At 44.8% G+C, this 26,861-nt stretch overlaps 1 protein-coding gene across 1 annotated transcript in view; it reads left to right on the forward strand.

Moving 5' to 3' along the window:
- Window positions 1-26,861, forward strand: part of KDM3B (lysine demethylase 3B) — an 84,703-nt gene that overhangs the window by 48,202 nt on the left and 9,640 nt on the right. The window contains exons 10-20 of the mRNA XM_056124298.1: window positions 5,130-5,344; window positions 6,436-6,588; window positions 10,180-10,287; window positions 13,712-13,839; window positions 16,678-16,960; window positions 17,679-17,935; window positions 21,787-22,053; window positions 23,707-23,878; window positions 24,204-24,294; window positions 24,431-24,561; window positions 26,534-26,653. Coding sequence (XP_055980273.1) covers window positions 5,130-5,344; window positions 6,436-6,588; window positions 10,180-10,287; window positions 13,712-13,839; window positions 16,678-16,960; window positions 17,679-17,935; window positions 21,787-22,053; window positions 23,707-23,878; window positions 24,204-24,294; window positions 24,431-24,561; window positions 26,534-26,653 — 1,925 coding nt within the window. The remainder of the gene's footprint in view (window positions 1-5,129; window positions 5,345-6,435; window positions 6,589-10,179; window positions 10,288-13,711; window positions 13,840-16,677; window positions 16,961-17,678; window positions 17,936-21,786; window positions 22,054-23,706; window positions 23,879-24,203; window positions 24,295-24,430; window positions 24,562-26,533; window positions 26,654-26,861) is intronic.

A 26,861-nucleotide genomic window follows, 5' to 3' on the forward strand; every position in this document is an offset into this window, starting at 1 on the left:
GTTTTTATTGTTGACCTCCACTACCTAGCCGCCACCACGCTCCAGGCCGCTTTCCAGACACATCATAAGACACTTAATACCCATCTTCCAAGATTACCACACCATATTTGATAGGGTTCAAATATGGTTTGAACCATGGGAATACCTGCAAGGGTGATTAGAGGCCACCCTAAAAGCTTCTATCGCTCTCGGAGAGCCTGGCAAGCTACCAATAATATCCCGCCCGCACAGCAGAGCCTGGCAAGCTATCCGTGACATATTAGATATGCCAAAACCAGTAAATACAATGGGTCTCATTAGCCTGACCCTGAAAGAACCACCAATATGGCAGTGTTAAGAAGGATGAGGAAGGAGAGGCTGATAAAATCTCAAGGCTGAACTAGGCTGCCAAAACAAAGGACAAAAATGACTGTACTTTCAATGCACGCATGCTGGCATCGGATGCATCCATCGAGGACCTGATGGTACAAGCATGAAAGATCAAGTACGACATCATTGGTCTGACCGAGACGAGAAGGCATCAATCACATCATGTTGTTTTCGACACTGGAGAACTGTTCTTCAGAACATAAGACAAAAGAGGCACCGGTGGTGTCGGTATCCTTGTCAACATGAACTTGGCCATGAACATTGATTTATTCAAATGCCTAACAACCCGGATCGGACGATTACACTTGAATAGATGTGGCTCACTGCCAGCAGTTTCTGTTTTCGTTGTCTACGCACCAACATCCAATTATGATGAAGGAAAAATTGAGAAGTTCAACATGGAGTTGGAGAAGTTCTATAAAGAAGTCCACACCTTCTACAAGATCATTGTCAGTGATTTTAATGCCAAGATAGGACCAAGAAGATCAGCCGAAGAACTTCACATCAGGACCTTGGCCTAGAATGGAATGAACAGGGTGAGAGACTGCCTGAGTTCATCATGTCGACCAAGATCATCCATGGTAACTCACAGTTCCAGAAGGCCGAATCTAAACGTTGGACATGGGAGTCTCCCGGTGGACGGTTCCACAACAAAATTGACCACATCATATTCAATCGACAGTTTTGCCTGACCAATGTCACTTTTGTCCCAAAATTCCAGACAGAATCGGACCACCGTCTCGTTCTTGCAAAATTCTACTTCACAGAGAAGGGAGAAGGGGCTGCAAAGTTTAAGAAGAGAACTCCCAGAACGACCACCTACTGGGAGCTCTTCGGCACTATTGCGGCAACATGGGAAGATGCCATCATTGCCAACGTTGATGAAGAATACGATCCACTCGTTCAGCACTTCCATGATTGTGCGAGGAACGCTGAGAGATAGCCACAAAAAGATGCCTGTCTTCGAAAACTTTCAAACTCATTCGCCAACGTGGCTTAGCACAAGCCTCAGGCAACCACAAGTGGACATCCAAGCTTGCAAAGCAGTGCAGAGAAGTGATCAAGGAAGACCTCAAAGAGAGAAGAGCAGCAGTGCTGGCAGATGCGGCAGAAGCCGGGAAAAACATTCGCAACGCCTGCCTGTCCTTCGCCAACTACAAGACCAAGATGACTGCCCTCCAGTGTCCTGATGGATCTATCACATCTTCCAGAGGGCAATGGAGAAGATTATCCATGACTTCTACTCAGATCTCTTCGATAGCCACGTCCACTTGCCCACATACCAAATTCTGCAGGACAGATATGTCATTTGAAAGTTCTCCCTTCCAAAATCCGACACGCAATTTCGTCGTTAAAGAAGCGAATAGCACCCGGCCCAGATAAGGTCAGACCCGAACACATGAAGAATCTGCCATCAGTACTCATCAATACACTGGCTCGGCTCTTCACATGCTACCTGTCTGAATGCAAGGTTCCGTCCCAGTGGAAAACCAGCAGGATTGTACTACTGTACAAGAAGGGAGACATCCACGACATTGGCTGCTATCGCCCGATCTGCCTGTTGTCTGTCATCTACAAGCTGTTCACTCGCGTCATCCTGAATAGGATTAGCAGAACACTAGATGAAGGACAACCATGCGAGCAAGCCGGGTTCTGAACCTTTTCGGAATTCAGCACGATCGACCATATTCACATGCTAACCAAACTCATTGAGGTTTCTTGGGAGTTCAAAATACCACTCTGTCTAATGTTCATTGATTTAAAGAAGACCTTTTCTGTTGAGACGGAAGCAGTCATCAAAGCCCTAGCCAAACGGTGTTCAAACTCATTACATCATGATCCTCCGTGAACTGTATTACAGATTCACTACCAGGATCTCACCATTCTACAAGGAAGTGATCATCCATGTCAAGAGGGGTTCAGCAGGGTGATACCATTTCACCAAAACTTTTCAGTGCCGTCCTCATGAACGTCATGTGATGACTGGAATGGGAAGGAATGGGAGTGAAGGTAGACGGTCGGCAACTGTATCGCCTCCACTTCGCTGATAACATCATTCTAATAACACCAAACATTAGCCAAGTGGCACAAATGCTGGCCGACTTCTACCGTGAGTGTGGAAAGGTTGGACTCCAGCTGAATCTCATGAAGACAATGTTTATGAGAAACAGTCTCATTCCTGACGATCCATTCACTCTCAATGGAACAAACATCTCCAAATGCAATAGTTATGTGTACCTAGGTTGAGAAGTCAACATGACGAATGATCTGGCACCTGAGTTGTGCAGGAGGAAGAGAGCGGCTTGGAACGCCTTCAGGAGTGTCGAAGAAATAGCTAAGAGGATGAAGAACCTCCGGCTCTGGGCACATCTTTTCAATTCCACTGTTCTTCCTGCATTAACATATGCCTCAGAGACCTGGGCCCTACGAAAACAGGATTTCATTTCATTTCACCATCCTGTTATTCGTCGATTGCCTCGAGCAGGCCCCAGTAATGTCTCTTTCATCCTAGCCCTGAGATTATATTCACAGCTCTTTAGGAGAATGAGACCCGTCATTGTTACTGGTATTTGGCATATTTGGTACGCCACGGGGAGTTTGCCAGACTCTGCCCTGTGGGCAGGCTACATTTGATAGCCTGCAGGTTTGTTCAAAGTAGGAATGAGATAATAAGAGGTCATTAAAAAAAATTCTGATAAGATGTCACGCGGCCGCAAATGCGGCCGCGCGGTTCCAGGATCTGGATTTTATAGTCTCTGAGTCTTGGCCGCTGATGGGATTACACGGCACCAGGGGGCCAGGTGGTAGATGTGACCCCCGCCTACTGGAATTTGGAGGATCTGGATGGAAGATGCTCGACTCCAATCTGAGTAGGCTTAGAGGTCTCGGCCCCGGAACCCGCGTGCCTTTGTCCCTCTGCCAGTACCTTCATGTGTGCGGAGAGTGATCTCAGCATGGTGGTGGCTGGTCCTGGAGGTCTTCAGCTGCCGGAGCCCCGGTCAGGGCGGGGAGGAAAGCTCAACCTGCTCCCCTCCAAGGGGTCCCGGCGAGGGAGACTGCACTGTTCTCGTCCGGGATCTGGAACCGAAAGAGCTATGCTTGGAGTATCACACTTCACTCAAATGAAAGAAAGAATCCAGAGTTCCAACCTCCGTTGATGATCAAGAATCAGGGATGCTGTCTCATTTGCCAAGGCATTGAAAATCAGATGGGCTGGACATGTAATGATATTTGGAGACAAACACTGGACTGGAGCCATTACCGACTGGATTCCATGGGACGTCAAAAGGTCACGTGGCTGCCCACCTACAAGATGGTCAGACTTCTTCGTCAAGACCGTGAACAATCGATTTGAGGCTCTTTGTGTTCCTAGAACAAGCAGATACTATCGGGCTACACTAGCACATGACAGGGACAAATGGACGACTGGCGCCGGCTCGAGCAATTCAATGAGTAATGGAATGTCAAGTGATAAAGTGATTGTTTAGGGTTTTTTGTCTTTTTTTGTTTGTTTTGTTTTATTTTTGGGTTTTTTGTTTTGTTTTGTTTTTGGGTTTTGGACCACACTTGGTGCTCATGGGGTTAGTCCTGGTGGGACTCAGGGGACCATATGGGATGCCCAGGATCCTACACAGTCGGCCACATACAAGGCAAGCATCCTACCCACTATGTTATCACTCCAGCCCCTAATTATAATTTTTTTAAAAACATAAAGCTGTTGTTATTATATAGCCCAGCAGTAGGGCATTTGCCTTGCATGCGGCCAGCCCGGCCAACCCAGGTTCGATTCCTCTGCCCCTCTCAGAGAGCCTGGCAAGCTACCGAGAGTATCTTGCCCGCACGGCAAAGCCTGGCAAGCTACCTGTGATGTTTCCAATATGCCAAACACAGTAACAAGTCTCAGAATGAAGACGTTACTGGGCCTGCTCAAGCAAATCGATGAACAAAAGGAGGACAGTGACCGTGACATTTATTTCTTTAGTTGGGTTTTTTTTATTTGGGGGCCATACCTGGTGGTGCTCAGGACTTACTCTTCGCTCTGGGCTTACTCCTGGATCACTCATGGCGGTGCTCTTGGGACCTGATGTGGTGCCAGGGATTGAACCCAGATCAGTTGCATGCAAGGCCAGTGCCTTACCCACTGTATTATCTCTCAGCCCCAGTCATCAAGGTTTCTTTTGTTTGGCTTTTAGGCCACATCTGTTGGTGCTCAGGGGCTACACCGACTTGTTGCTCTGAGGTTGCTCCTCAGGTGCTTGGGTGACCACTCGGTACCGGTAATCAAACCCAGAAGTCCTACATTTGGGTCTGGAAAGATAATACAGAAAAGTAAGGCACTTAGCTTGCAAGCAGCCAACCCAAGGTTGATCCTCAGGGCTAATATTGTCGTATTGTCCCAGAGCACCCCTAGGAGGGAACCCTGAGCAAAGAGCCAGAAGTCAGCCCTGGGTACCAAAAGTGTGACACCCTCTCCCCCACAACCACAATGCAGAAACCCTTCATTCAAAACATGTGCCTCAGCCTGTGCCAAATGTGGCCATTGATACCGGGGATCTTAACCGACCCCGTGCATGTATGTCAGCATCCGTTTCACTCCTTTAAGCTGTCTCCCCAGCCTTAGGACGGCCACAGAAAGATCAGGCGTACTGCATTCTAAGAAACCTTCCCATTCACACAGGGAATGGGTACTCTTTTTAAATATGTTGAAGATTGTTCACAGTGACTGACCTGAAGTCTCATTTCTTACCTTCTTCTTTCAGGCTGATCTTCACTCGAAAGGGGGTGCTGCGTGTGGAGGGATTTCTGAGTCCCCAGCAGAGTGATCCTGATGCCATGAACCTGTGGATTCCCTCTTCTTCTCTAGCAGAAGGAATAGACCTAGAAACCTCAAAATACATCCTGGCCAATGTTGGGGACCAGTTCTGCCAGCTCGTGATGTCTGAGAAGGAGGCCATGATGATGGTGGAGCCGCACCGTAAGGCACCTCTTGCTGCTCTTCCAGGCCATTCTACTTGGAGACTTTGATTTTCTTTGAAAGGGAAGGAGGAAGGAAGCATTCTCTATGGATGAATCAAAACTGACAAGGGTTCTATATATAGCCGATGAGCTAAGGGTCCTTAATGAGTTATACATAATCATATCCAGAGAGACCTCATTCTGGACTTCTTTTTTTTTCCTTCTTTTCCAGCCAGGGTTCAGTTTCTTTACTGCTGAGCCACATTGCCAGCTCAGAACCTCAATTCTTTCAGTCTTTGGCAATTAGAAGCTAGAATCTGCTCTACTGGGATTTTGTTTGTTTTTGGACCGTATCCATCAGTGTTCAGGAACTCTGCACATACTTCTAGTTCTGTGGCTGGGGTCACTCCCAGAGGCATTTGGAATCACGGGGTACAGGGATCAAGCCAGGGTTGGCCTCAGAGAAGAGCAAAATGTCTTGCCTCTATACTATCTCTGCTCCCAGAACTTACTTTTGTTTAAAACATAGAAAGACATTACCTGATTTTGATTTCTGAAGTTTTTTGTTCTATTTATTTTTACTTGGGTGGTGCTTGTGGGACAATGCAGTGCTGTGGGTCTAAGTCAGGCCTCCTGTATCAGCAGCCTGCCCTCCAGCCCACTTAGCTCTCTCTCTGGCCCCAGCATATGCTTTTCAGTTCTTACTTGGGTTTGATTTACTCTTAATTATTTTCATTTTGCTTTGGACCAATTCTATTATTCAGCAATACACAGGATCATGACTAAAGTACCACTGCATTCCTATAACCCCACTTTATTTAGATATTTACATTTCTCATGACTGTGAAAGACTATTTCTAGACTAAGAAAAAATACGTACTATGAAATCATGCCTTACATAACTAGAGAATTTTTTTCAGTCTCTTAAATGACAGCATTATTAAGATTAGTCCAAAATGGAAATGTCATCCACTTTGGCTCTCTTACAGTTATAGAAGAAACACACAAACGCATGAATCTTTGTGAGTTTCTGTGCTGGACAGAACAGCTGAAGTAGGAAGGAGCTCTACCATAGTCTTGGCTAATGTCAGCTGTGTTCCTCTCCCCCAGAGAAAGTGGCATGGAAGCGAGCAGTGCGTGGTGTGCGGGAGATGTGTGACGTATGTGAAACAACTCTCTTCAACATCCATTGGGTTTGTCGCAAATGTGGATTTGGGGTCTGCCTTGACTGTTACAGGCTCAGAAAGAGCCGTCCACGCAGTGGTAAGTAAATAATGCCCTGTGCAACGCTAACGATAACCTGCTGGTATCTATGTGGGACTGGGAAATGCAGAAATGGGTTTGTGCTTCACCACCACCCCCTTATTTTGTTTTGTTTTTGTGCCACACCTAGTGGTGCTCAGAGCTTACTCTTGGTTGATCATTCCTGGGTTGGCTCAGGGATGGGATATGATGCTGGGGACTGAACCCATGTTAGCTGTGGGCAGAGCAAGCATCCTACCCACTGTACTATCTGGCCTTGTATGCCCCTCTTCTTGCTATTCAGTTCCATTTATCTTCGTTACATTGTGAAATCTTAAAATTGCCAGTGCTCTTGGAAGGTTGGGTGTCAGATCATTGTATGACTAAAACTCTAACAGGGAAACTTTGTAACTATCTCTCTGTGATTCAATTAAAAAAAATAATAATAAATTTTTTTTAAAAATTAAATTAACATTCTAAATTAAAAAAAGCGTGGCGTTCATGCCAAATTCAATCAGCTTAATCAGTGGCTGAATAGCAGTACTCCTACATTAAAAAAAAAAAAATTGCCAGTGCTCCATCCTAACTGGGAGGGCTAAAACCAAGAAATTTATTCTTCATTTTCCTTTGCTTTGTTTATTGAATAATTTTTCTATTATAATAATTGCATTCCATAAAATTCACCCATTTTTAAACTGTAAAATCCAGGAGCCAGAGTGATATAGTATAGCAGGTAGGACGTTTGCCTTGCATGTGGCCGACCTAGGTTTGATCCCCAGCATCTCATATGGGTCCTTTGAGCACCACCAGAAGTAGTTCCTGAGTGCAGAGCGAGGAGTAACATCTGAGTATTGCCAGTGTAATCCAAAAGGCCAAAAAAAAAAAAATGTAGACTAAAAAAGGTTTTCGTATATTCAAGGTTATGCAACCATACCACTGTCTAATTTCATTTTGATTAGTTCAGAAAGGAACCTCATAACCATTAGCAGCCACTCCCTATTCCTCAGTTCCTCCCTCCTTTTAGCCCTTGATGACCACTAATCTACACATAATTATCTCTGTAGATTTGCCTACTCTGTACATGTCATTCGTTTACCCTCTCTCTTTTTTTGGGGGGAGGCACACCACACCAGGCAGTACTCAGGATTTATTCCTTGTTCTGTGCTCAGAAATTACTCTTGGCAGTCTCCAGGGACCATATGGGATGCCAGAGATCATGTGCAAGGCAAGCGCTGTACTATAGCTCCAGCCTCTTTTTGCCCTCTTATCGGTTGATGAACTTTGGGATTTTTACACTTTGTGCCGTTAGGAATAGTGGCAGTATAAACATTGCTCTGGTTTTTGTGTAAGCAAATTTCGATTCCTTTGAATATGTGCTTAGAAGTAGAATTGCTTGATCATATCACAGTTCTGTGGCAGGAAAGGAACTGGCATACTCTATTCCAGAGTGGTTACACCGTTTTAATCCTAACAACGTATAGGGATTCTAATTTTTCCACTTTTTGCCAGACTTTTCCTGTCTCTTCTATTACAGTCATAGTGATTGTGAAAAGTGGTATCTCATTGTATAGTTTTAATTTGTATTTTTATAATGATTAATGATGTTGAGCATTATTTCATATACTTGCTGGCCCTTTATTCGTCTTTGTAGGGGAAATATCTGTGAAATACTTTCTTTGTTTCCTGTCAGATTCCTAAGCATAGAACCTGAGCACTGTCAGGTATGGCCCCCAAACAAATAAACCCCCCCTCAAACAAACAAAATCCTCTGCTTCCCTTTATTTTTATTTATTTATTTATTTATTTTGCTTTTTGGGTCACACCCGAAGATACACAGGGGTTACTCCTGGCTCATGTACTCAGGAATTTGTCCTGGCAGTGCTCAGGGGACCATATGAGATGCTAGGAATTGAATTCGAGTTGGCTGTGGGCAAGGCAAACACCCTACCCGCTGTGCTATTGCTCCAGCCCCCTATTTTTTATTTATTTTATTGCACGTCAAAAAATTCTCCTTAATTCAATCAGCTTAATCAGTGGCTGAATAAATAGCAGTACTCCGACATTAAAAACAAAACAAAACAAATTCTCCTTGCCTGGGCCAAAGAGATAGCTCAACGAATGGAGTCATGCTTTATGTGCAGAAAGCCCAGATCTGGTCCTGTTGCCATGTGGACTACTAGGCACTGCAAAGTAGGGCCTATAGAGAAAAAGAATTCTCCTTGATCCTTGATCTCTTTTTTCTCCTCTTTTTTAGAATTAGAGTTGTGACTTTTTATAACATTGATTTAGAACTTAGGCTGCTGGCATTTGAGATCTAATTCATGTCTCATTACAATGACTATATTGTCTTATGCCAATCCTTTAGAGTCTGTTTCCTTGTCTATAAAATAAGATAATAAGAGTCTTTCTTTCACTGTTATGAGGATTAAGTGAGATAATGTATGTAAAGTAGTTAGCATAGAGCCTGAAACCTTCCAGGTACCACATATAGACTGCCAGATCAGTTACTCCTACCAAAAAAGATAAATAAAATCATGGTTTCAGACATTAGACAATAGGCCACTTGAGGCTTTTGTCCTTAAGAGGAGTCCCACAAGTACTGTTTTATTTCTTAGAGTGAATTTTCAGGCGCTGTAGCAGAGGGAAAGACAATGGAAACAGCTTCACTGAGTTGAGACAAATATCACAGCCTGAGAAGCGTAAGGCAGGCTATTTGAGAGGTGAGAGCCACACAGACCCTGCGATCTGCAGAGACATTGCAGGGCTCTGTTTCCTGGACTGCAGTCATCTGCACATGAGATGAGTCTTCTCAAGGCCTCAGAAAAAATCTTTGGAAAACAATTGACTTTCACAGAACTCACAATTTGAATTCCCATCAAACAGAGTGGATGGAACTGGTATCCAGTTTCTATCTGTTCCAAAAGGATCATACCTTGGTGTTAGGAATAATGTTTTTGTTTTTCACTCACTCCTGATATGGTCCTTGGTGGGTGTTTGAGGTTTGCTTCTATCATTGTTCAGGGCTCCATGTGGTACTGGGGATTGATTGAACCTGGGCCTCTAACCTGTAAAGCACGCACACTCGCCCTTGAGCTGTCCCCCGGCCTCCAGTAGAAATGGTTTAGCCTCAGAAGTATAAAAATGGCATTTAATCAAAAATTACCTAGTGTGCAAAATTACCTTGTAAGACAATATCCATGGCAGCCAATACTATGTTAGTACAGCAGGTAAGATGCTTTCCTTGTATGCAGCCGACCTGGATTCAACCCTGACACCATATATGGTCCCCATTTTTTTTTTAAGTTAACTGTTAAAGGCCAGAGCAATAGTACAGTGGGTAGGGCATTTGCCTTGCACGCAGCTGACCCAGATTTGATCCCTAACATCCCGTATGGTCCCTGAGTACCGCCAGGACTAATTCCTGAGTGCAGAGCCAGAAGTAATCCCTGAGCATCGCTGGTGTGACCCAAAAAGATCAAAAAAAAAAAGTTAACTGTTAGACCTTGTTTGATTCATGAGAGAAATGGTGTTTAGGCTATGAAATTTTGACATTGAGAGGGATACATCTCAAGAGCCTCTGCATAGTGAAATCATCTTTTGTTTTTATTTCAGAGACAGAAGAGATGGGTGATGAAGAGGTTTTCTCCTGGCTGAAGTGTGCAAAGGGACAGTCCCATGAACCAGAAAATCTCATGCCCACACAGATCATCCCTGGCACAGGTAAGAAATTCTTATTAATTTGGTGGAAGGACCAGAGAGAGCGCAAGCTGGATCCCAAGCTTTGCATGTAGGGTGCCCGGGTTCAGCCTCTCACATCATGTGGTCTCCTGAGCACTGCTAGGAGAGATCCGAGTACCAAGGTGTGGTAGCTCCTGAGCACAGCCACACATGGGTCAAAATACAAACAGAAATTTTATTTGGGTGCCAGGGAGCTAGAAGAGTGATAGTACAACGGGTAGGGTGTTTGCCTTGCACAGGGCCGACCTGGGTTCAATCCCAGGCATCCCATGTGGTCCCCTGAGCACTGCTGGGGACCTTCTTTTTTTTTTTAAAGACTTCCTCTTTCTGAATTTATTTATTTATTTTTTTGTGTGTGTTGGGGGGGTCACACCCAGCAATGCACAGGGGTTACTCCTGGCTCTGCACTCAGGAGTTACTCCTGGCGGTGCTCAGGGGACCGTATGGGATGCTGGGAATTAAACCCTGGTTGTCTGCATGCAAGGCAAATGCCCTACCCGCAGTGCTATCTCTCCAGCCCCCAGGAGTGATTCTTGAGTGCAGAGACAGGAGGAACTCCTGAGCATCACCGGGTGTGACCACCAAAAGCAAAAAAAAGAGTGGGATGGGTGCTTTCTTTGCATACAGTTGACCCGAGTTGGTTCTCTGGTACAATATATGGTCCTCTGATATACCAGCAGTGATCCCTGAGTGCAGAGCCAGAAGTAAACCTTGAGCATTCCTTGCTGTGGTCCCATCACAAAACAGAAAACCTTTGGTTTCAGGGGTCAGGGATGTGACTTAGCGCCTATGTGAGGCCTCAGGTTCTCTCCCTAGCCGGTGGCTCCCCTTCAGCTAACACAAATATACACACTTATTTGCTATAAAATTGTGCTTGGTTTTTATCACTCTGGGTTTTTCTGATGTCTTTCCATCGACCATTTGTGTCTTTAGACATCTCTTAGATTGTGTTCAGCCACTATACATACTGCACTTCTCCTTCCCTGTAAAGAGGTTGGTGTCCTTGAGATACCATTTTATATTTCCATGGTTGGTGGGACCAGAACAGCAAAGCTCTTCTCAGGTTGAAAACCAAAACCAAAGTCATGCTTCAGATAGGTAGTTGGTTAGGTTTGGTTTGGTTTGGTTTGATTGTGGAGGTGTTTGCTGGCCACACCCAATGGTATTCAGAAGCCACTCTTGGTAAGTACTCGGGGCCATGTATGGTATCAGGGATAAAACCAACATCAGGGGCTAGAGCAATAGCTCAGCAGGTAGGGCGTTTGCCTTGTACGCGGCTGACCCGGGTTCGATTCCTAGCATCCCATATGGTCCCCTGAGCACTGCCAGGAGTAATTCCTGAGTGCATGAGCCAGGAGTAACCCCTGTGCATCGCCAGGTGTGACCCAAAAAGCGGGGAAAAAAAAAATCAGCTGTGTACAATGCAAATGCCTTAGCCCCTGTACTATTTAGAGGTCCCTAGATGGTTGGTTGTAGATCAGTCTCATCTCTGAAACCATAAAGAAGTGGGAAGGGTCAGGTTGGTATCAGTTCAATTTATTTTCGTGATTCCTCCAGAAACTTGCCATCTTACGTGCTTCCATTTACATACATGAATTGAAGATGGTGAATCTGTGAAACTACTTCCTGTATTTTCTCTTCCTCTTAACGCTTGACACAGTAGGCCTGGGAATGGGGCACAGAGGTACAATACCTGCCCTGCATACTTGAGTCCCTGAGTTTGCTCCCTGGTGTGGCCCCATCATCACATTGATCACCAGCACTGCCATTGTCATCTCTGACACCACCATAACTGTGACCACTGGTGAACTACAATGAAATGTGAAACACTCAGACATCACAACTACAAAAAAAAAAATAGGAGGATGTGGGGAGGGAATCTTGGTGGGGGCCACCCTTTGATCCTTTATACCCCAGGCAATAGGACACACTGAATGCAGTGATAGTGTGTCTGTCTCCTGCTAGCCAAAGTATAATATAAAGTTATTTTGGTGGGGGAGGGGGGTTTTCTTTTGTGTTTGGGTCACACTCAGTGTTTCAGCTGCTCCTGCTTACTCCTGATGTTGCTCAAAGATCCATGTAGTGCTGAGCTTCCAGCTCAGAGCTCCTGCAAATATAGCACACTCTCAGGCCATAGAGCTATCTCTGACCCACTTTTCAGGGGACAGAAGCACTCCCATGTAATTATGTCAGGAGGCCTGAGCACCCCTCCCAGTTATTTCCAGCTATCTGGGCCTGTGGTTCAGTGCAAGGACCTGAGGATGTGGTGGTGTTCAGAACCTGTGGTGCCAGGATTATCTCTAATAATATAATATAGTATATTATAACAATATATAATATGATACATATAAAATAATTCCCTGTGATAAGCTTGGGGGGACCACTTAACACTGGAGAGCAAGCCAGGATCTATTGTATGTTTGCAAGTCATGTCCCTTAACCCCAGTACTTCCTTTCCAGCCGCTCCTTTTATTGTCTTTTTAAGGTGTAGTTTAAAGTGCATAAATCTCAAGTATGTTTGCACAGTCAAATATTAATGTCTATCCTTGGAGTTTCTCCTGAAGAAAACCTTGTTTATGTTTCCTAGAGAAGGGAAGGAATATAGCTTAGTGGTTAAGCACATAGAACATTAAGGCTAAGTGGGTTAAGTTCCGTTTACTGACTAAACAGCAAATAACCTAAGTTCTTTGAGTTCCTATTTCATTATCAAAAATGGAGGGTAGAGGACCAGCCAGATAGTACAGGAGGTAAAGCATGCAGCTAATCTAGCTCTCAGATTTAACCCCTCGAATTGTATATGGTCCACCACCAGATGTCATTCCTGAGTATAACCAACACTGCTGAAAACATCCCCAGCAAAAAAAAAAAAAAAATATATATATATATATATATATATAATTTGGTGATCAGGGCTCACTTCTGGCTCTGTGTTCAAGGATCACTTCCTAATGAGGCTCAGGGAACCATATTGAGTGCCATCAATCAAACCCTGGTAGACTGTGTGCAAGGCAAGTACCCTACCTGCTGTATCACTCTGGCCCCTCAGAAATTTTTTTGGACGGTAAAGCTACTACTTCTTGTTCAAGGAGAGTAGCACAGGGTCTCGGTGTAAGCCTTGAATACGCCTGACTCAGGTCTTATCCTCACCACTTATTGTCCCTGCCAGCATCATAGAGCATAGCCTTGGTGGTCCCTGGCCAGAGGACCTGAGTGGCACCACATTGTGAGCCAGAGAGTTTGATTGCCTGGGGCCGAAAATCAGTGGACAAGGTCCAGGCCTCCTGAGTACTGCTTGAGAAAATAAAACGGTTGCTACCTCATTGGAGGTGATACAGATTGAGGAAGATCTCTAGCATAATACCTGACAGATACAAGCATTCAGATGTTAATTGTTTTTTTTTTCCAGCTCTATACAATATTGGAGACATGGTACATGCTGCTCGGGGCAAGTGGGGCATTAAAGCAAACTGTCCCTGTATTAGTCGGCAAAACAAATCTGTGTTGAGACCTGCTGTCACCAATGGGATGTCACAGGTAAAGATTCTGGGGGAGCATTAATGTAAACCTTTTATTTGTAGTACCAGAAAATTCCCAATTTGCACTTCTCTTCACCCAGGAAACTGTAGGATATATGGCAGTGAAGGAATGGGAAAGGTTTTCTGTTTTTCTTTTTTCTTTTTTGGTGGTGCTGGGGATCAAACTCAGGTCTTCACATGGAAGCCATGTGATGTAATCGCATCTCCAGCTCCTCCTAGAGAAGCTTTTCTGAAAAGAGCCCCAAAAAACGATGCTCAAGAGGCTGGAAAGATAATACAGCTACCTGCAAGCATCTCGCCCAGGTTTACTCCCCGGCCCATATGGTCCCTTGAAGCCAACCAGGAGTGACCCCTGAGCACAAAGCCAGAGTAAGCCTTGAGCACCACCAGGTATGACCCAAAAACAAACAGAAAAAAGAGGATAGGAAGTGCTGGTTAAATGGTAGAGCACTTACCTTGTTTTACATGCACAAGGCTCTAGGTTCCATCCTAGCATCATGTAGCTTCCCAAGTTACACCAGATGTAATTTTTACAGTAAATTGTTGTTGCACTTACTTTATTTATTTATTTATTTATTTAGGTAAGGGAGTTTTGGGGCTACCTACACTCAGTGGTTTTCAGGGGTTATTCTTCGTGGTGCTTAGGGAACTATGTGTATAGTGCCAGTGTGAACCAGGATCAGCCACAGACAAGTTAAATTCTTTACAGTCTCTCTGACCTCTCTCTTTATTTTTTTTTTTTTTAGTTGAGGGGTTATAATTTAATTTTGTTTGTTTTGTTTTGGGGGCACACCCAGTGGTACCTAGGGCTTGCTTATTTTGGGCTCTGCACTCAGGAATCCCTCCTGGCTGACTCGGGGGTGAGGTATCTGAAATTAAACCCAGGCCTGCCACTGTACTATCTCTCCGACCCCTTGTACTCTTTGATTTTAAAATTTTATTTATAACAGACATATAATATAATATTAGTTTTAGGTGCCAAGCACAACTTGATGTTTGCAAATATTATGGGGGGTTTGTTTAGTCTTTAGACCACACTGTGCAGTGCTTGGGAGTGGCCTATGTCTAGTAGTAAGGGACCCCAGCAGTGTTCAGAGGACCATATGTCAGGAATGAGTGGAACCCCTGCCTCCTACATGCACTCCAGCCTTGGAACCTTCTCCCCAACCCATTATTATTAAATGAAAACCCCAGTAGTTAACTTTTTTTTTTCTCTTTTTGTTTTTATTTTTGTTTTTGTTTTGGGGCCATATCTCATGGTGCTCAGAGATAACTCCTGGTAGGGCTCAGGGGGACCATATGGGGTGCTGAGAATTTTTTTTTTAATTGAATCACTGTGAGAATAGACCCTTACAAATCTCTTTATGCTTAGGTTTCAGTCATACAGTGTTCCAGTATCCATCACTTTGCGTGCCAGGGATTAAACCTGGGCCAGCTTCATTCAAAGCAGCAGCCTTACCCACTGTACTATTGCTTTGCCCCAGCATTCCATTTTAAGATCGATTCTCATAGGAGCTGCAGAAATTGTACAGAGGGTAGGATGCTTGTCTTGCACGTAGCTGACCCAAGTGCAATCCTGGGCACCATTTGTGGTCTCCTGAGCTCAGAGCCAAGAAGAGCCCTGAGCACCGCCAGGTGTGTTCCAAAACCAACTTGTAAATAGGTAGTGCAATATTCTTCATTAATCTTTAAACCCATTTCAAATTTGCTTAATAACCAATACATTCTTTGCATTTTATCAAGATTTATGCTTTTAGTCATTATGTATGTGTAGCAGGGGTACTAAGTAGATTCACAAATAGTAAATAAACCACAGAGATTCTAATGCACTAAATGATTAATTTTAGTGTTATAATCATAATTTGATAAATGCTACCACAGTGGCATTCAATACAATATATAAATGTGTAGCAGCTGGAAAGGTCCTACAGGGGTTAAGGGACCTGGTATGTAGCCAGCTGACCCTGGCTCAGTCCTGAACAACTGCATATGGTCCCCCAAGCATCAAAGGAATGACCTCTGAGCAGAGTGACCGCTGCTGGCTGTGGCCCAAAACAAAGAAAAATGGGTCAGAGAACTAGTTCAGAGGCTAAGATGTTCGTCTTGTTGCAGCCAACCCCAGTTACCACATGTTTCCCGAGCACAGAGCAGATGTGATCCCTGATCTTAGAACTGGGTGTAGCCTCTAAGCCCACAAAGTTTGACACACACACATCCTCTCCTTCCTCCCCCCCCCCCCATGAAAAAGCAAGGAAGATAGAAAGGAAAAGAGAACAAAGAGTGACCAGAGCAGTGGTACAATGTGTAGACCACTTGCCTCACACATGGCTGACCTAAGGTTCAATCCCTGGCACCCCAGATGGTCCCCCAAACCTGCCACCTGCAGTTGTCAGCCCTAGAGAGAGAGAGAGAGAGAGAGAGAGAGAGAGAGAGAGAGAGAGAGAAAGGGAGGGAGGGAAGGAAGGGAGGGAGAGAGGGAGGGAGGGAGGGAGGGAGGGAGAGAGGGAGGGAGGGAGGGAGGGAGGGAGGGAGGGAGGGAGGGAAGGAAGGAACTTTCCATCTCTTCAGTCCCCTAAACAGGTTCTGATCCCCAATTGGTCTTTGGAGAAATTGAGCCTTAGGCATTCTGAACAAAATTCCTGTTTTATTTCCTAGTGTCATTTGCTGCTCTTTCCACAAAATCTAGTATCATTTATTTATATTCTTTCCTACCCCAAAAACAGCCTTCTGGCCAGTGTGAATTTAGAGGTATTGTAAGTATAGAATGCATACCAGATTTCACAGATGTGGTGTGAAAAAAAAAGAATGTAACTATGTTGGCTTTCTGTGCTTTTAGCTTCCTAGCATAAACCCTAGTGCCTCTTCTGGAAATGAAACCACCACCTTCTCGGGTGGAGGAGGAGCTGCCCCGGTAACGACTCCAGAGCCTGACCATGTTCCCAAAGCTGACAGCACTGACATCAGGTCTGAGGAGCCTCTGAAGGCAGACAGCTCGGCGGCAAATAGCAGCAGTGAGCCGAAAGCCATCAGGCCCCCTTGCCCTGATACAGCCCCACCCTCCTCTGCCCTGCACTGGTTGGCAGATTTAGCCACGCAGAAGGCTAAAGAAGAGACAAAAGGTGAGCTGCATACAAGCCTCGGCCTTGCCTGTGTGTGTGGAACATTGGAGTTACTTATTCTAGGATTCTTCAGATTCACACGTCACCACCCGCATTTGTCAAATCTCTCACTTGCTTTCCCTGGCTGATCACGTAAAATGGGAGAATCTCTTCCAGCTTCTTCGCAGAAGTGGAGCTTCGTTTCAGAGGCACAGGCCTGGCCTTTCCCCCAGATGTCTTTAGTCAGAATCAGTACCAGATCTTTAACCGGTGTGGTGCAGCCAGAGTTGAGGACTAGACTTAGATTTTGGGGGGCACAAGAATCATCTGGGGAATTGTTGAATATTTAGAGTTCCTGTGCCCACTGCAACTATTAAGTGAGGGTTCCTTCGAGGAAAACCCAGAATCCCTTGTTCCATGCGCACTCCAGCGATTCCAGTACATGTGTTGTGGAGACCGCTGAAGAAACTGTCTTAGAAAATGAGGGATACAAAAGATGGATGGAAACAAAAGGAAGTCTGATGTCCAGACTTGGAAAAGAGAGAAAGAAGTGGGGATTCCTCCTTGGTCATGAGACCTCATGTAGTCAGAGCTCACCAGCTTGACCCAGACAGAGCGCATGTAGTTTGGGGCAGGGGAGGGGCGTCTTTCCTCCTTCCCATCTGGCTAATTTTTAGGAGTCAGTTGCCTGCTGGGATTGTTGTTGTGCCTGACGCTGTTCCCGGTTGTTTTCTTGCAGAAGCAGGGTCCCTGAGGTCGGTGCTCAATAAAGAGTCTCATTCACCCTTTGGGCTGGACTCATTCAACTCCGCTGCAAAGGTCTCTCCGTTGACTCCAAAGCTTTTTAACAGTCTGTTACTGGGTCCCACTGCCTCCAACAACAAAACCGAAGGCTCTAGCCTTCGAGACCTCCTTCACTCTGGGCCCGGAAAACTTCCTCAGACCCCCTTGGACACCGGCATACCCTTCCCTCCCGTCTTCTCTTCATCCTCAGCAGTAAGTGTCCACTCTGCAGCTCTAGCCTTTGTTGCTTTTCCATGAAAGAACTGTCAGAGATGGTTTCGGGTTAGAGGGTGACTTGTGTTCTCGACATTGTCTAGCTAACGAGGTATCATTAGCATTAACATTGTTTATAGTGCTTTACATAGGCACTTACTTTCTTTGCTGTTAGCAAGTCAATAGAAATTAAGACAAGCATTGAAGTTTCTTGTTCCTTTATAGAAAAGTTAATCCATTGATCTCTTTATATTCTTGACAGTAACTTTAAAAAGTATTTCTTGACAGGCACTTTATATTCTTATATATTATATTCCTATATATTATATATTATATATATATTATATATTATATTCTTATATATTATATTCTTGACAGGCACTTTAAAAAGTATTTGGGGGCCAGAGAGATATTTGGGGGTTAATGCACTTGCCTGCATGCTACCCACCCCGGTTCAAACTCCTCGCACTACAGATGGTCTACAGAGCACTGTCATTGGTCTCTCCTGAGCAGAGCCAAGAAAAGCCTCTGAGCACTGCTGGGTGCAGCTCAAAGGCCAAGCAAAACAAAGTTTTTATGGAGGCAGTACGTTAATACTGGGTTCTCGGTCTCAAGCCTAGCATATCAAAGACCATACTTCTTGTTTTCTGCCTGCTTTGCTATTAGTTAGTAGCATCTTTGTTAGTAGCATCTTCCAGTCGCTTAGGCATTTGGGACCTCCCTTGCTCCTATTTCCTTTCAATTGACAGATCCTTTCCATGTGATTGTCAGTGTATTCACAATCCTCCCATCCCTCTTCCGCTTCCTCTCTAGCTCGGCTTTCTATTAGAATTACTGAACTTTCATTCTAAGACCCCATTGATTTTTTTTTCCCCTTTCCACTTTTTATATAATCGTTCATGGAAGGAGCTAGGGTCACACCCAGCAGTCTTCAGGGTTTACTCCTGCATCAGTTTTCAGCATCACTCCTAGTGGGCTCAGGGGACCATATGGGATGTCAGATTAAGTCCAGGTTGGCCACTGCAGCGCAAGTGCCTACCCACTGTGCCCTACCCGCTGTACTATCTCTCCAGTCCCATAGATAAGAGATTCTTGGGATCATGGGAAAGTCAAGGTTTGGGGCTCAGAAGAAACCTCCCGAGATATAAAATTCCTGCTGCTGCTCTGGTACACTCCCTTTTTCAGTTGTCCTGATTTAAGAACGCTGCATGGATAAAGTTACTTGTTTGAAATATTGTGTATCATGCAGATATGCTGGCCAGAAAAATAACTCTAGGGCACAGAAATAGTACAGCAGCACGTCATTTACACATAGCCAGCAGTAAGCCTCTAGCACAGCCAGGTGTGGCCCAAAACAAACAGAAATGTGAAACTCTAACCCTTTGTTGTGTTTGCTTAGTGTGGGCCCATTGGTGCTCAGGAAGGAAGTGGGGCCAGGCAGTGGACTAGGGCTCCCTCATGCAGAGCAGGCTCTTCGGTCCTGTGGGATTGTTTCCTGGCCCAGAAATTATTGTTTTCCTAGGGTTTTCTCTCTTCTTTGTTCCTGTTATCAGCATTTTTGTTTGGTTTGGTGTATGATAGAATATAAATGCATAATAATCTGTCCTTTTTATCATAGTCCTTTATATAACTGAAACTGGCACACATTTTATATATAACAAAAGAATAAGTCTAAATTATCAGGAAAGAGTAAGGAGATAGGAAAATAATATATTTTATATCAATTATAGTGGACAGCTCTCTCTTCTTCCCAATCCTTCCCCTCTCTCCCTCCTCCCTCTCGTCTCTTCCCTCTGCAATCGCAGTCTTTTTCTCTTTGCACAGTAAATAAATAAATTACAGTAGATAGAATGAAAATTCATTACTTTCCTAACTAAATTTTATAACATAAAATCCACATGGTTTGTTCTGTAAACTGTTACTGAGAGTGCATAAATACTGCAGCCCTTATGAAAGATAGTGGTCATAGACAAATGTCATCTTAATTCTTAACTGGAGTTTGAGTTCACAGTCCTTTTGTTTGTTTGTTTTGTTTGGGGCCACACCTAGAGGTACTAAGGTGTTACTCCTGGCTCTGCACTCAGGAATCACTCCTGGTGTGTTTGGGGGACCATATGGGATGCCAGGGATCAAGCCTGTGTCAGCCACATGCCAGGCAAGCACCTTCCCTGCTATACTATCTCTAAGGCCCACTTTCAGAGTCTTTTTATGTGTGGTAGTCTGGTATGATTTTCATTAGGAAACTCAGTGTTAGTGTATGGGGGTTTGGATACTCATTTGCGTCTTAGATCGCTATGTTCTCAGGGATGACTTCAGAGATGTGACAGGCCCCCAAGAGGCAAACACTTGTCAATATTCCATTTCTTCCTACATAAGCTTCTGGTTCAATAACATTATTGTCCCCCGGGGCCAGAGCAATATTACAGCAGGTCCCCCAAGCACTGCCAGGAGTAATTCCTGAGTGCAGAGCCAGGAGTGACTCCTGAGCATCGCTGGGTATTTCCTTTCCAAAATGGAAAAAAAAATAAATTATATATATACATATATATGTATATATGTATATCCATTTTCATGGGTTGGGGGATAACAGCCAATTTCAAAGTCATTATTGGTGTCAGTGATCATAGATTTGGGTTCTGCATCTTCAGTGTTGGGGTAATACTATCTGGGTAACTATTTCCGATAAGTTTCTTCCTGTTCTTTGATTAGGTTTCCTTTACAAATCATCATTGTCCAGCTTCTGCAATGATTTGTACTTTTGGGTGATCCTGGTCACAGGTCCTATGACTACATTTCCCCAGATTTCACTTTCTACACAGACAGCTCCCCAGGAGCAATGTTCACTCTTGTAAGACTCTTTTTTTTTTTTTTTTTTTCATTTTGAGTCATACCTGGCCATGCACAGGGATGTACTCCTGGCTCGTGCACTCAGGAATTACTCCTAGTGGTGCCCAGATGGGATGCTGGGAGTCAAACCCAGGTTGGCTGCATACAAGGCAAATGCACTACCAGCTGTGGTATCACTCCAGCCCCTCTTTCTTTCGTTTTTATCACTGTTGTTGTGCTGGAAATCAGCCCACAACCTTAATATATGCAAGCCAGGGTCTACCACTGAGGAGTCATATCCTGCGCAGTGATCTTTCTCACCCAGTTACTGTATTTATGATCCCAGACGTCTAGATGCATATGCTGAATACAATGAATGTAAACTACATCGTGGGTTTCAAATCGCTTAAGGCAGAGAGATTCTTTTTTTTTTTTTCTTTCCTTGCTGTAAGATAATTCAGTTTAGGAAGTATTAAGTTACTAACTTAATACACCCTCCAATTACAAAAGATCTCAGTAACTTTTTTTTTTTCAAGTTGAGGCACCATGATTTACAAAGCCATTCATGATTTTCAGGCATATAGTATTCCAACACCAATTTCTTTACCGATGTCCATTTCCTATACCAGTTTCAGTTTCCCTCACACCTCATCCCAAACCTGCCTCTATGGCAGGCACTTTTTTTCTCTTTTAGGCACTGTGGTTTACAGTATTGTTACTGATTCAGTTTCATGCCTAACATACTCCAGAGTGACACTTCCTCCACCATTGTCATAGTGGTAGTGTTTCCCTCATGCACATTGCATGCATCCTACTGAAGACCTTTTCTCATGTTCTTCACTTCTGTTGCCTTTGGGCATTTGTTTTTCCCCTACTATCTTTGTATCTCGCACATGAGAGAAATCATTCTGGGAGGTTCTCAGTAACTTTTAATTGGATAGATCCAAACTTCTTGTCACGGTGTTTTGAATGCTCTTCTCATAATTCTTCTGTCAAGCTTATCATGATGGATTTGTGTTTGGCAGGGAGCAAAGAACAAGACCAGTCTACCTAATTTTCTTGACCACATCATTGCCTCGGTGGTAGAAAATAAGAAAACCTCAGATGCTGCAAAACGGGCCTGTAACTTAACTGATACCCAAAAGGAGGTGAAGGAGATGGTGATGGGGTTAAATGTGCTGGATCCCCATACTTCTCACTCCTGGCTCTGTGACGGGAGGCTGCTTTGTCTCCACGACCCCAGCAACAAAAACAATTGGAAGATCTTCCGGGAGTGTTGGAAGCAAGGCCAGGTAAGCAAGAATAAGCACTTCCCAGGCAGACAGTCACCTCCTTGCCCACCATAACTACCAAATATATTTGCCACTTTCTTTAGGGGGTCTTTTGACAACAAGACTTGGATATGGTTAAGTTTGGGGCCAGAAGTTGTGGGGGTGGGGGTTGGGATGGTGTTACTTGGTTTGCTATTTTGCTATACCTGGCAGTGCTTAGGACTTATTCCAGGGTTCAAACCCAGACTGGCCATATACAGGGCAAATGTCCCCTTGGCTGCACTAATCTGGCCCCAAGGCTTAGTAAATTTACTGTAGATAGCTTTGCTCCTTTGAGTTTGGGGCCTTTGCGGGGATGTGGTTTTGTTTTGGTTTGGTTTTTGTTGTTATTTTGGTTTGCTTTTTTTGGGCTACACATGGTGGTGCTTGGGGGTCACTCCTTAGCAGTGCTGGAGTAGCCTGTGCAACGCTGGGGTCAAACTGGGAACTGGGCCTCCCATGTGCCTATTCAGCTGTCCTCCAAGTCTGTTTTGATTTTTTTAAAAATAGAAGATTCCGGGGCTGGAGCAATAGCACAGCGGGTAGGGTGTTTGCCTTGCACACGGCCAACCCGGGTTTGATTCCCAGCATCCCATATGGTCCCCTGAGCACCGCCAGGAGTAATTCCTGAGTGCAGAGCCAGGAGTAACCCCTGTGCATCGCCAGGTGTGACCCAAAATGCAAAAAAAAAAAAAGAAGAAGATTTCTTAAAATACATTGTAGATATTTTTATTTCTAAACTATACAGCTCTGTGTTTTGGATTTTTTCCCTTTTTTGGGGGGGGTGGTTTATGTTTACCTTTGGGAGGCAGGAGAGTACATCTAGCAGTACTCAGGGCCTACTACTGGCTATGCATTTGAGATCACCAGGGATCAAACCCAGGTTCGCCACATACAAGGCAAGTTTTTTACCTGCTGTACTATTGCTCTAGTCCCTAACTCTGTGTTCTTAAAAAGACAGTTACAGTTTTTGTGAGGTGGTGATCTGGTGTTAATAACACCTTAAAGGTGTCATTAAGTGTGATACGGGATGAGGTAATGGTGGGTGGAAGAAGGTGGTACTCTCTTGGGTAAAAGACTACTTCAAAGCCACGTAAGTACTTCAGTGATAACACTCCCAGATTTTTAGTTTAACAAATGATGGAGGAAGGGACAAGTTATGGAATTGTCCTGAAAGTTTTTTATTTTTATGTAAAGTAGTAGTCCCAAAGGAGTAGTCAACTCTTTATCTTTCCTAGGGCGTCAGAGATGATTTCTATTGCATAGCCTTCAAGTTGTGAATCAAGTATAATCATAGAAGTCGCTTGTTTGCTTTAGCTGACATCTTGAATTCATAGATTATGAGTCTGAGAATAGTAATAAACATTGATAAATAAATCATCATGGGGAATAGACCATCCCCTACTCTACTCCTTACTCTTGAATTAAAAGTATTTTCAGGGGCTGGAGAGATAGCACAGTGGGTAGGGCATTTGCCTTGCACGCGGCCGACCCGGGTTCGATTCCCAGCATCCCATATGGTCCCCTGAGTGCAGAGCCAGGAGTAACCCCTGTGCATCACCAGGTGTGACCCAAAAAGAAAAAATAAAAGTATTTTCAGGGTGGCTCCATTTGGGCATCTTTTTGTCTCCACAGCCTGTGCTGGTTTCAGGGGTGCATAAAAAACTCAAGTCTGAACTCTGGAAGCCAGAAGCATTCAGCCAGGAATTTGGAGACCAGGACGTGGACTTGGTGAACTGCAGGAACTGTGCTATAATCTCCGATGTGAAAGTTCGGGATTTCTGGGATGGCTTTGAGATCATATGCAGTAAGTATCCTAATACCTAGTTGAGCAGCTTGGGAAATGAGCACCTGTATCCCTGCTTCTGCTCCAGGATCGTTCTGCCCTGTAATCCACTGGGTCGCGTGTAGAGTCACACAGCTCCAGAGCAGGCCTGTTCCTGTAAGGCATTGTGCTCCAAAGGAGGGATCCTCTGCACTGCTTGTTGGAACAGCACTGCATGTACCATAGCCCTGGTTGAGGGGGCTTCCAAATCCAAAAGAAACATGCTCTGATTCAGAAAATTTGCCACTGTCGTTGGGAGATTGGCAGCAGCCAGTCAAGCAGGTGTCTGCGTCTTTCTCTCTTACAGAGAGGTTGAGATCAGAAGATGGGCAGCCGATGGTGCTCAAACTCAAGGATTGGCCACCTGGGGAAGATTTTCGGGACATGATGCCAACGAGGTTAGTCAACTTCAACCTTCTGGCTTTTCTTCACAGACTCGGGCCTTGCTGGACCGTAGAGTGATTATCGCAAAGCGAGCTTGGCCCCTGTGCTTTGTTCTTGATGATGATAGTTTATCTTTCCTGTCCTTTGTAGATTTGAAGATCTGATGGAGAACCTTCCTCTGCCAGAATATACCAAACGAGATGGCAGGCTCAATCTGGCCTCTAGGCTACCCAGCTACTTCGTGAGGCCTGATCTCGGCCCCAAGATGTACAATGCCTACGGTATGAGGAGGAGGCCATAACCGCCGCCCTGAGTGGCTTGTTCCGATTTCTCCATAAAGAGAGAGTGCAGGGATTAAGGCTGACCACTAGCACCGCACAGCACCACATTCACTGTCAGGAGCGACTCCTGAGCTGAGAGTTGCCCCTGAGCACTGCTGGATGTGTCACAAAAAATAAAGTATCAAGTGAAAGAGACTGAGGAAATGAATAGTGTCCTGGATAACTTTGAATATAGTTTCCTTTTATTTTATTGATACACATGTTTCTTTGGGCACTCTGTCCATAAGCTTATGTTCCTCTGATCTTCCGAAAGTTTCCTCTAAAAAGTTCCACTGAGGGCCAGAGTAGTAGTACATCGAGTAGGCGTTTGCCTTGCACATGGCCAACCCAGGTTTGATCCCCCACATCCCAAACACCGCCAGGAGTAATTCCTGAGTGTAAAGCCAGAAGTAATGCCTGAGCATTGCTGGGTGTGACCCAAAAAGGAAAAAAAAAAAGTTCCACTGAAGAAGATAGATTTTTCTTTTTCACTTGTAGCTCTGCTCCATGGTCACTTCTTTTTGTGCCCGGGGTATCGAGCCTGAGCCTCCAGCATACCAACACAGTGATATCCTCAGCCTGTTGAGCTACCTCCAGTACTGACATGATTTTCTTTTTGTTTTTCTTTGCCATATCCAGAAGGGCTCAGGGGCTTTTCCCAGCTTCAGCTCCCAATGTTCACAGGACCACGCAGTGCTAGGGATTGAACCCAGGTCTCCCACATGCAAAGCATGTGCACCAGCATTGAGCTCTCTCTTCTGCCCCAGAAAAAGATGATTTGTTTATAGAAGCCTAGGATAACAGTTACAGTCTTCTGCATACCATCCTTCTCAACCAGCTCTTTGTGACATGGCAGTAATGTCCTAAATCAGTGTTCTTCAATCTTTTTAACACCTGCAGTAGGCCCCTGTCAAGACAGGAATATTGGTCCACAGGCTAGCAGTTAACCAAGGCAGTAAGCCAGTGCTTTTCAACCTTTCTATACCTGCGGACCAGTCAATATACTGAGGGTTGCCTGGTCAAGTTGGAATTTGAGGAAAAAACTATTGTCTGTGGACTTACTGATTAAAGAATACTATTCTGAATCACTATAAAAGCCATTTTTCATTTGAATGTCATTTAAGCCCATATATAGATCACTGGCGGGTGGAGGGGGTAATTGGTTGCCTAGCCAATGCTGCTAAAATAGAAAAGGGCCAGAGAGATAACACAGTACTTAAGATGCTTGCCTTGTATGCAGCCAACCCCAAGTTCAATCCCTGCTTCTGCATGATACCCTGAGTGCCTCAAAAAGTGACACCCAAGCCCTGCTAGATGTGATCTAAATATCGAGAAAATTAATAAGGGGAGAGAGGGTATATCATACACTGAGCCAGGTCATTCTCTGGCACCCCCTATGGTTTCCCAAGCCCTATCAGGTGTGATCCCTGAGCCTAAACTAGGAGTGCTTACTGCCGGGTGTGACCCTCAAACCAAAGTAATAATAATAACTAATAAAATGCTAGGGGGGGAAAGAGTGATTTGTTGAGCTGGGGGTGGCCCACACCTAGCGCCAATTCCTGGCTCTTTGTAGGAGTGACCCCTGGCAGTGCTTGGTACTCAGACCACAGGTGGTGCCTGGAATCTGGGGCTAGCTGCATGCACAGTAAGCCCTTAGCCCCTGCCCTCTCTCCGGTGGAGAAGAGGGATTTACTTCACTCCACCAGTGTTACTCACTGCATACCACCTTTGGGCAAGTATGGATCTCTGTGGAGGCTTTAGACAGGGAGAGAGCACAGGGGCTGGAGTGTTTCTTTGCATACAGGAGTCCCAGATTCATCCATGTACACTGCAGGGTGCCCATGCACTGAGCCAGTAGTAGCTCCCCTTACCACTGGATGTGGCCCATGAGTGAAAAATGACATTGACTTGCGTGTCTCCCTTCTCTCTTTAGGTTTGATAACAGCAGAGGACAGAAGAGTCGGCACGACAAACCTTCACTTAGATGTCTCTGATGCCGTCAATGTGATGGTGTACGTCGGCATCCCCATTGGGGAGGGTGCTCACGATGAAGGTAAGACTGTCGAGCCTGTGCTGCTGGGGGGTTAGGGGGGAGTCCCCATTCAGGACCACAGGCTTCTCTTCTGTCGCGACCTAGCCTCATGTATAATAGGTGCTCAGTGGATGTTAATGGTACTAGACAAGGGGAACTTCTACAAAAAGATGCTACTTGTATTTCTTTCCTTTTTCTCTTTGGAGGAGTGCTTTGCCAGCAGTATCCT

This window comes from Sorex fumeus, unplaced genomic scaffold, assembly GCF_029834395.1.
Source record: "Sorex fumeus unplaced genomic scaffold, SorFum_2.1 ptg000051l, whole genome shotgun sequence".
NCBI classification, from domain to species: Eukaryota; Metazoa; Chordata; class Mammalia; order Eulipotyphla; family Soricidae; genus Sorex; species Sorex fumeus.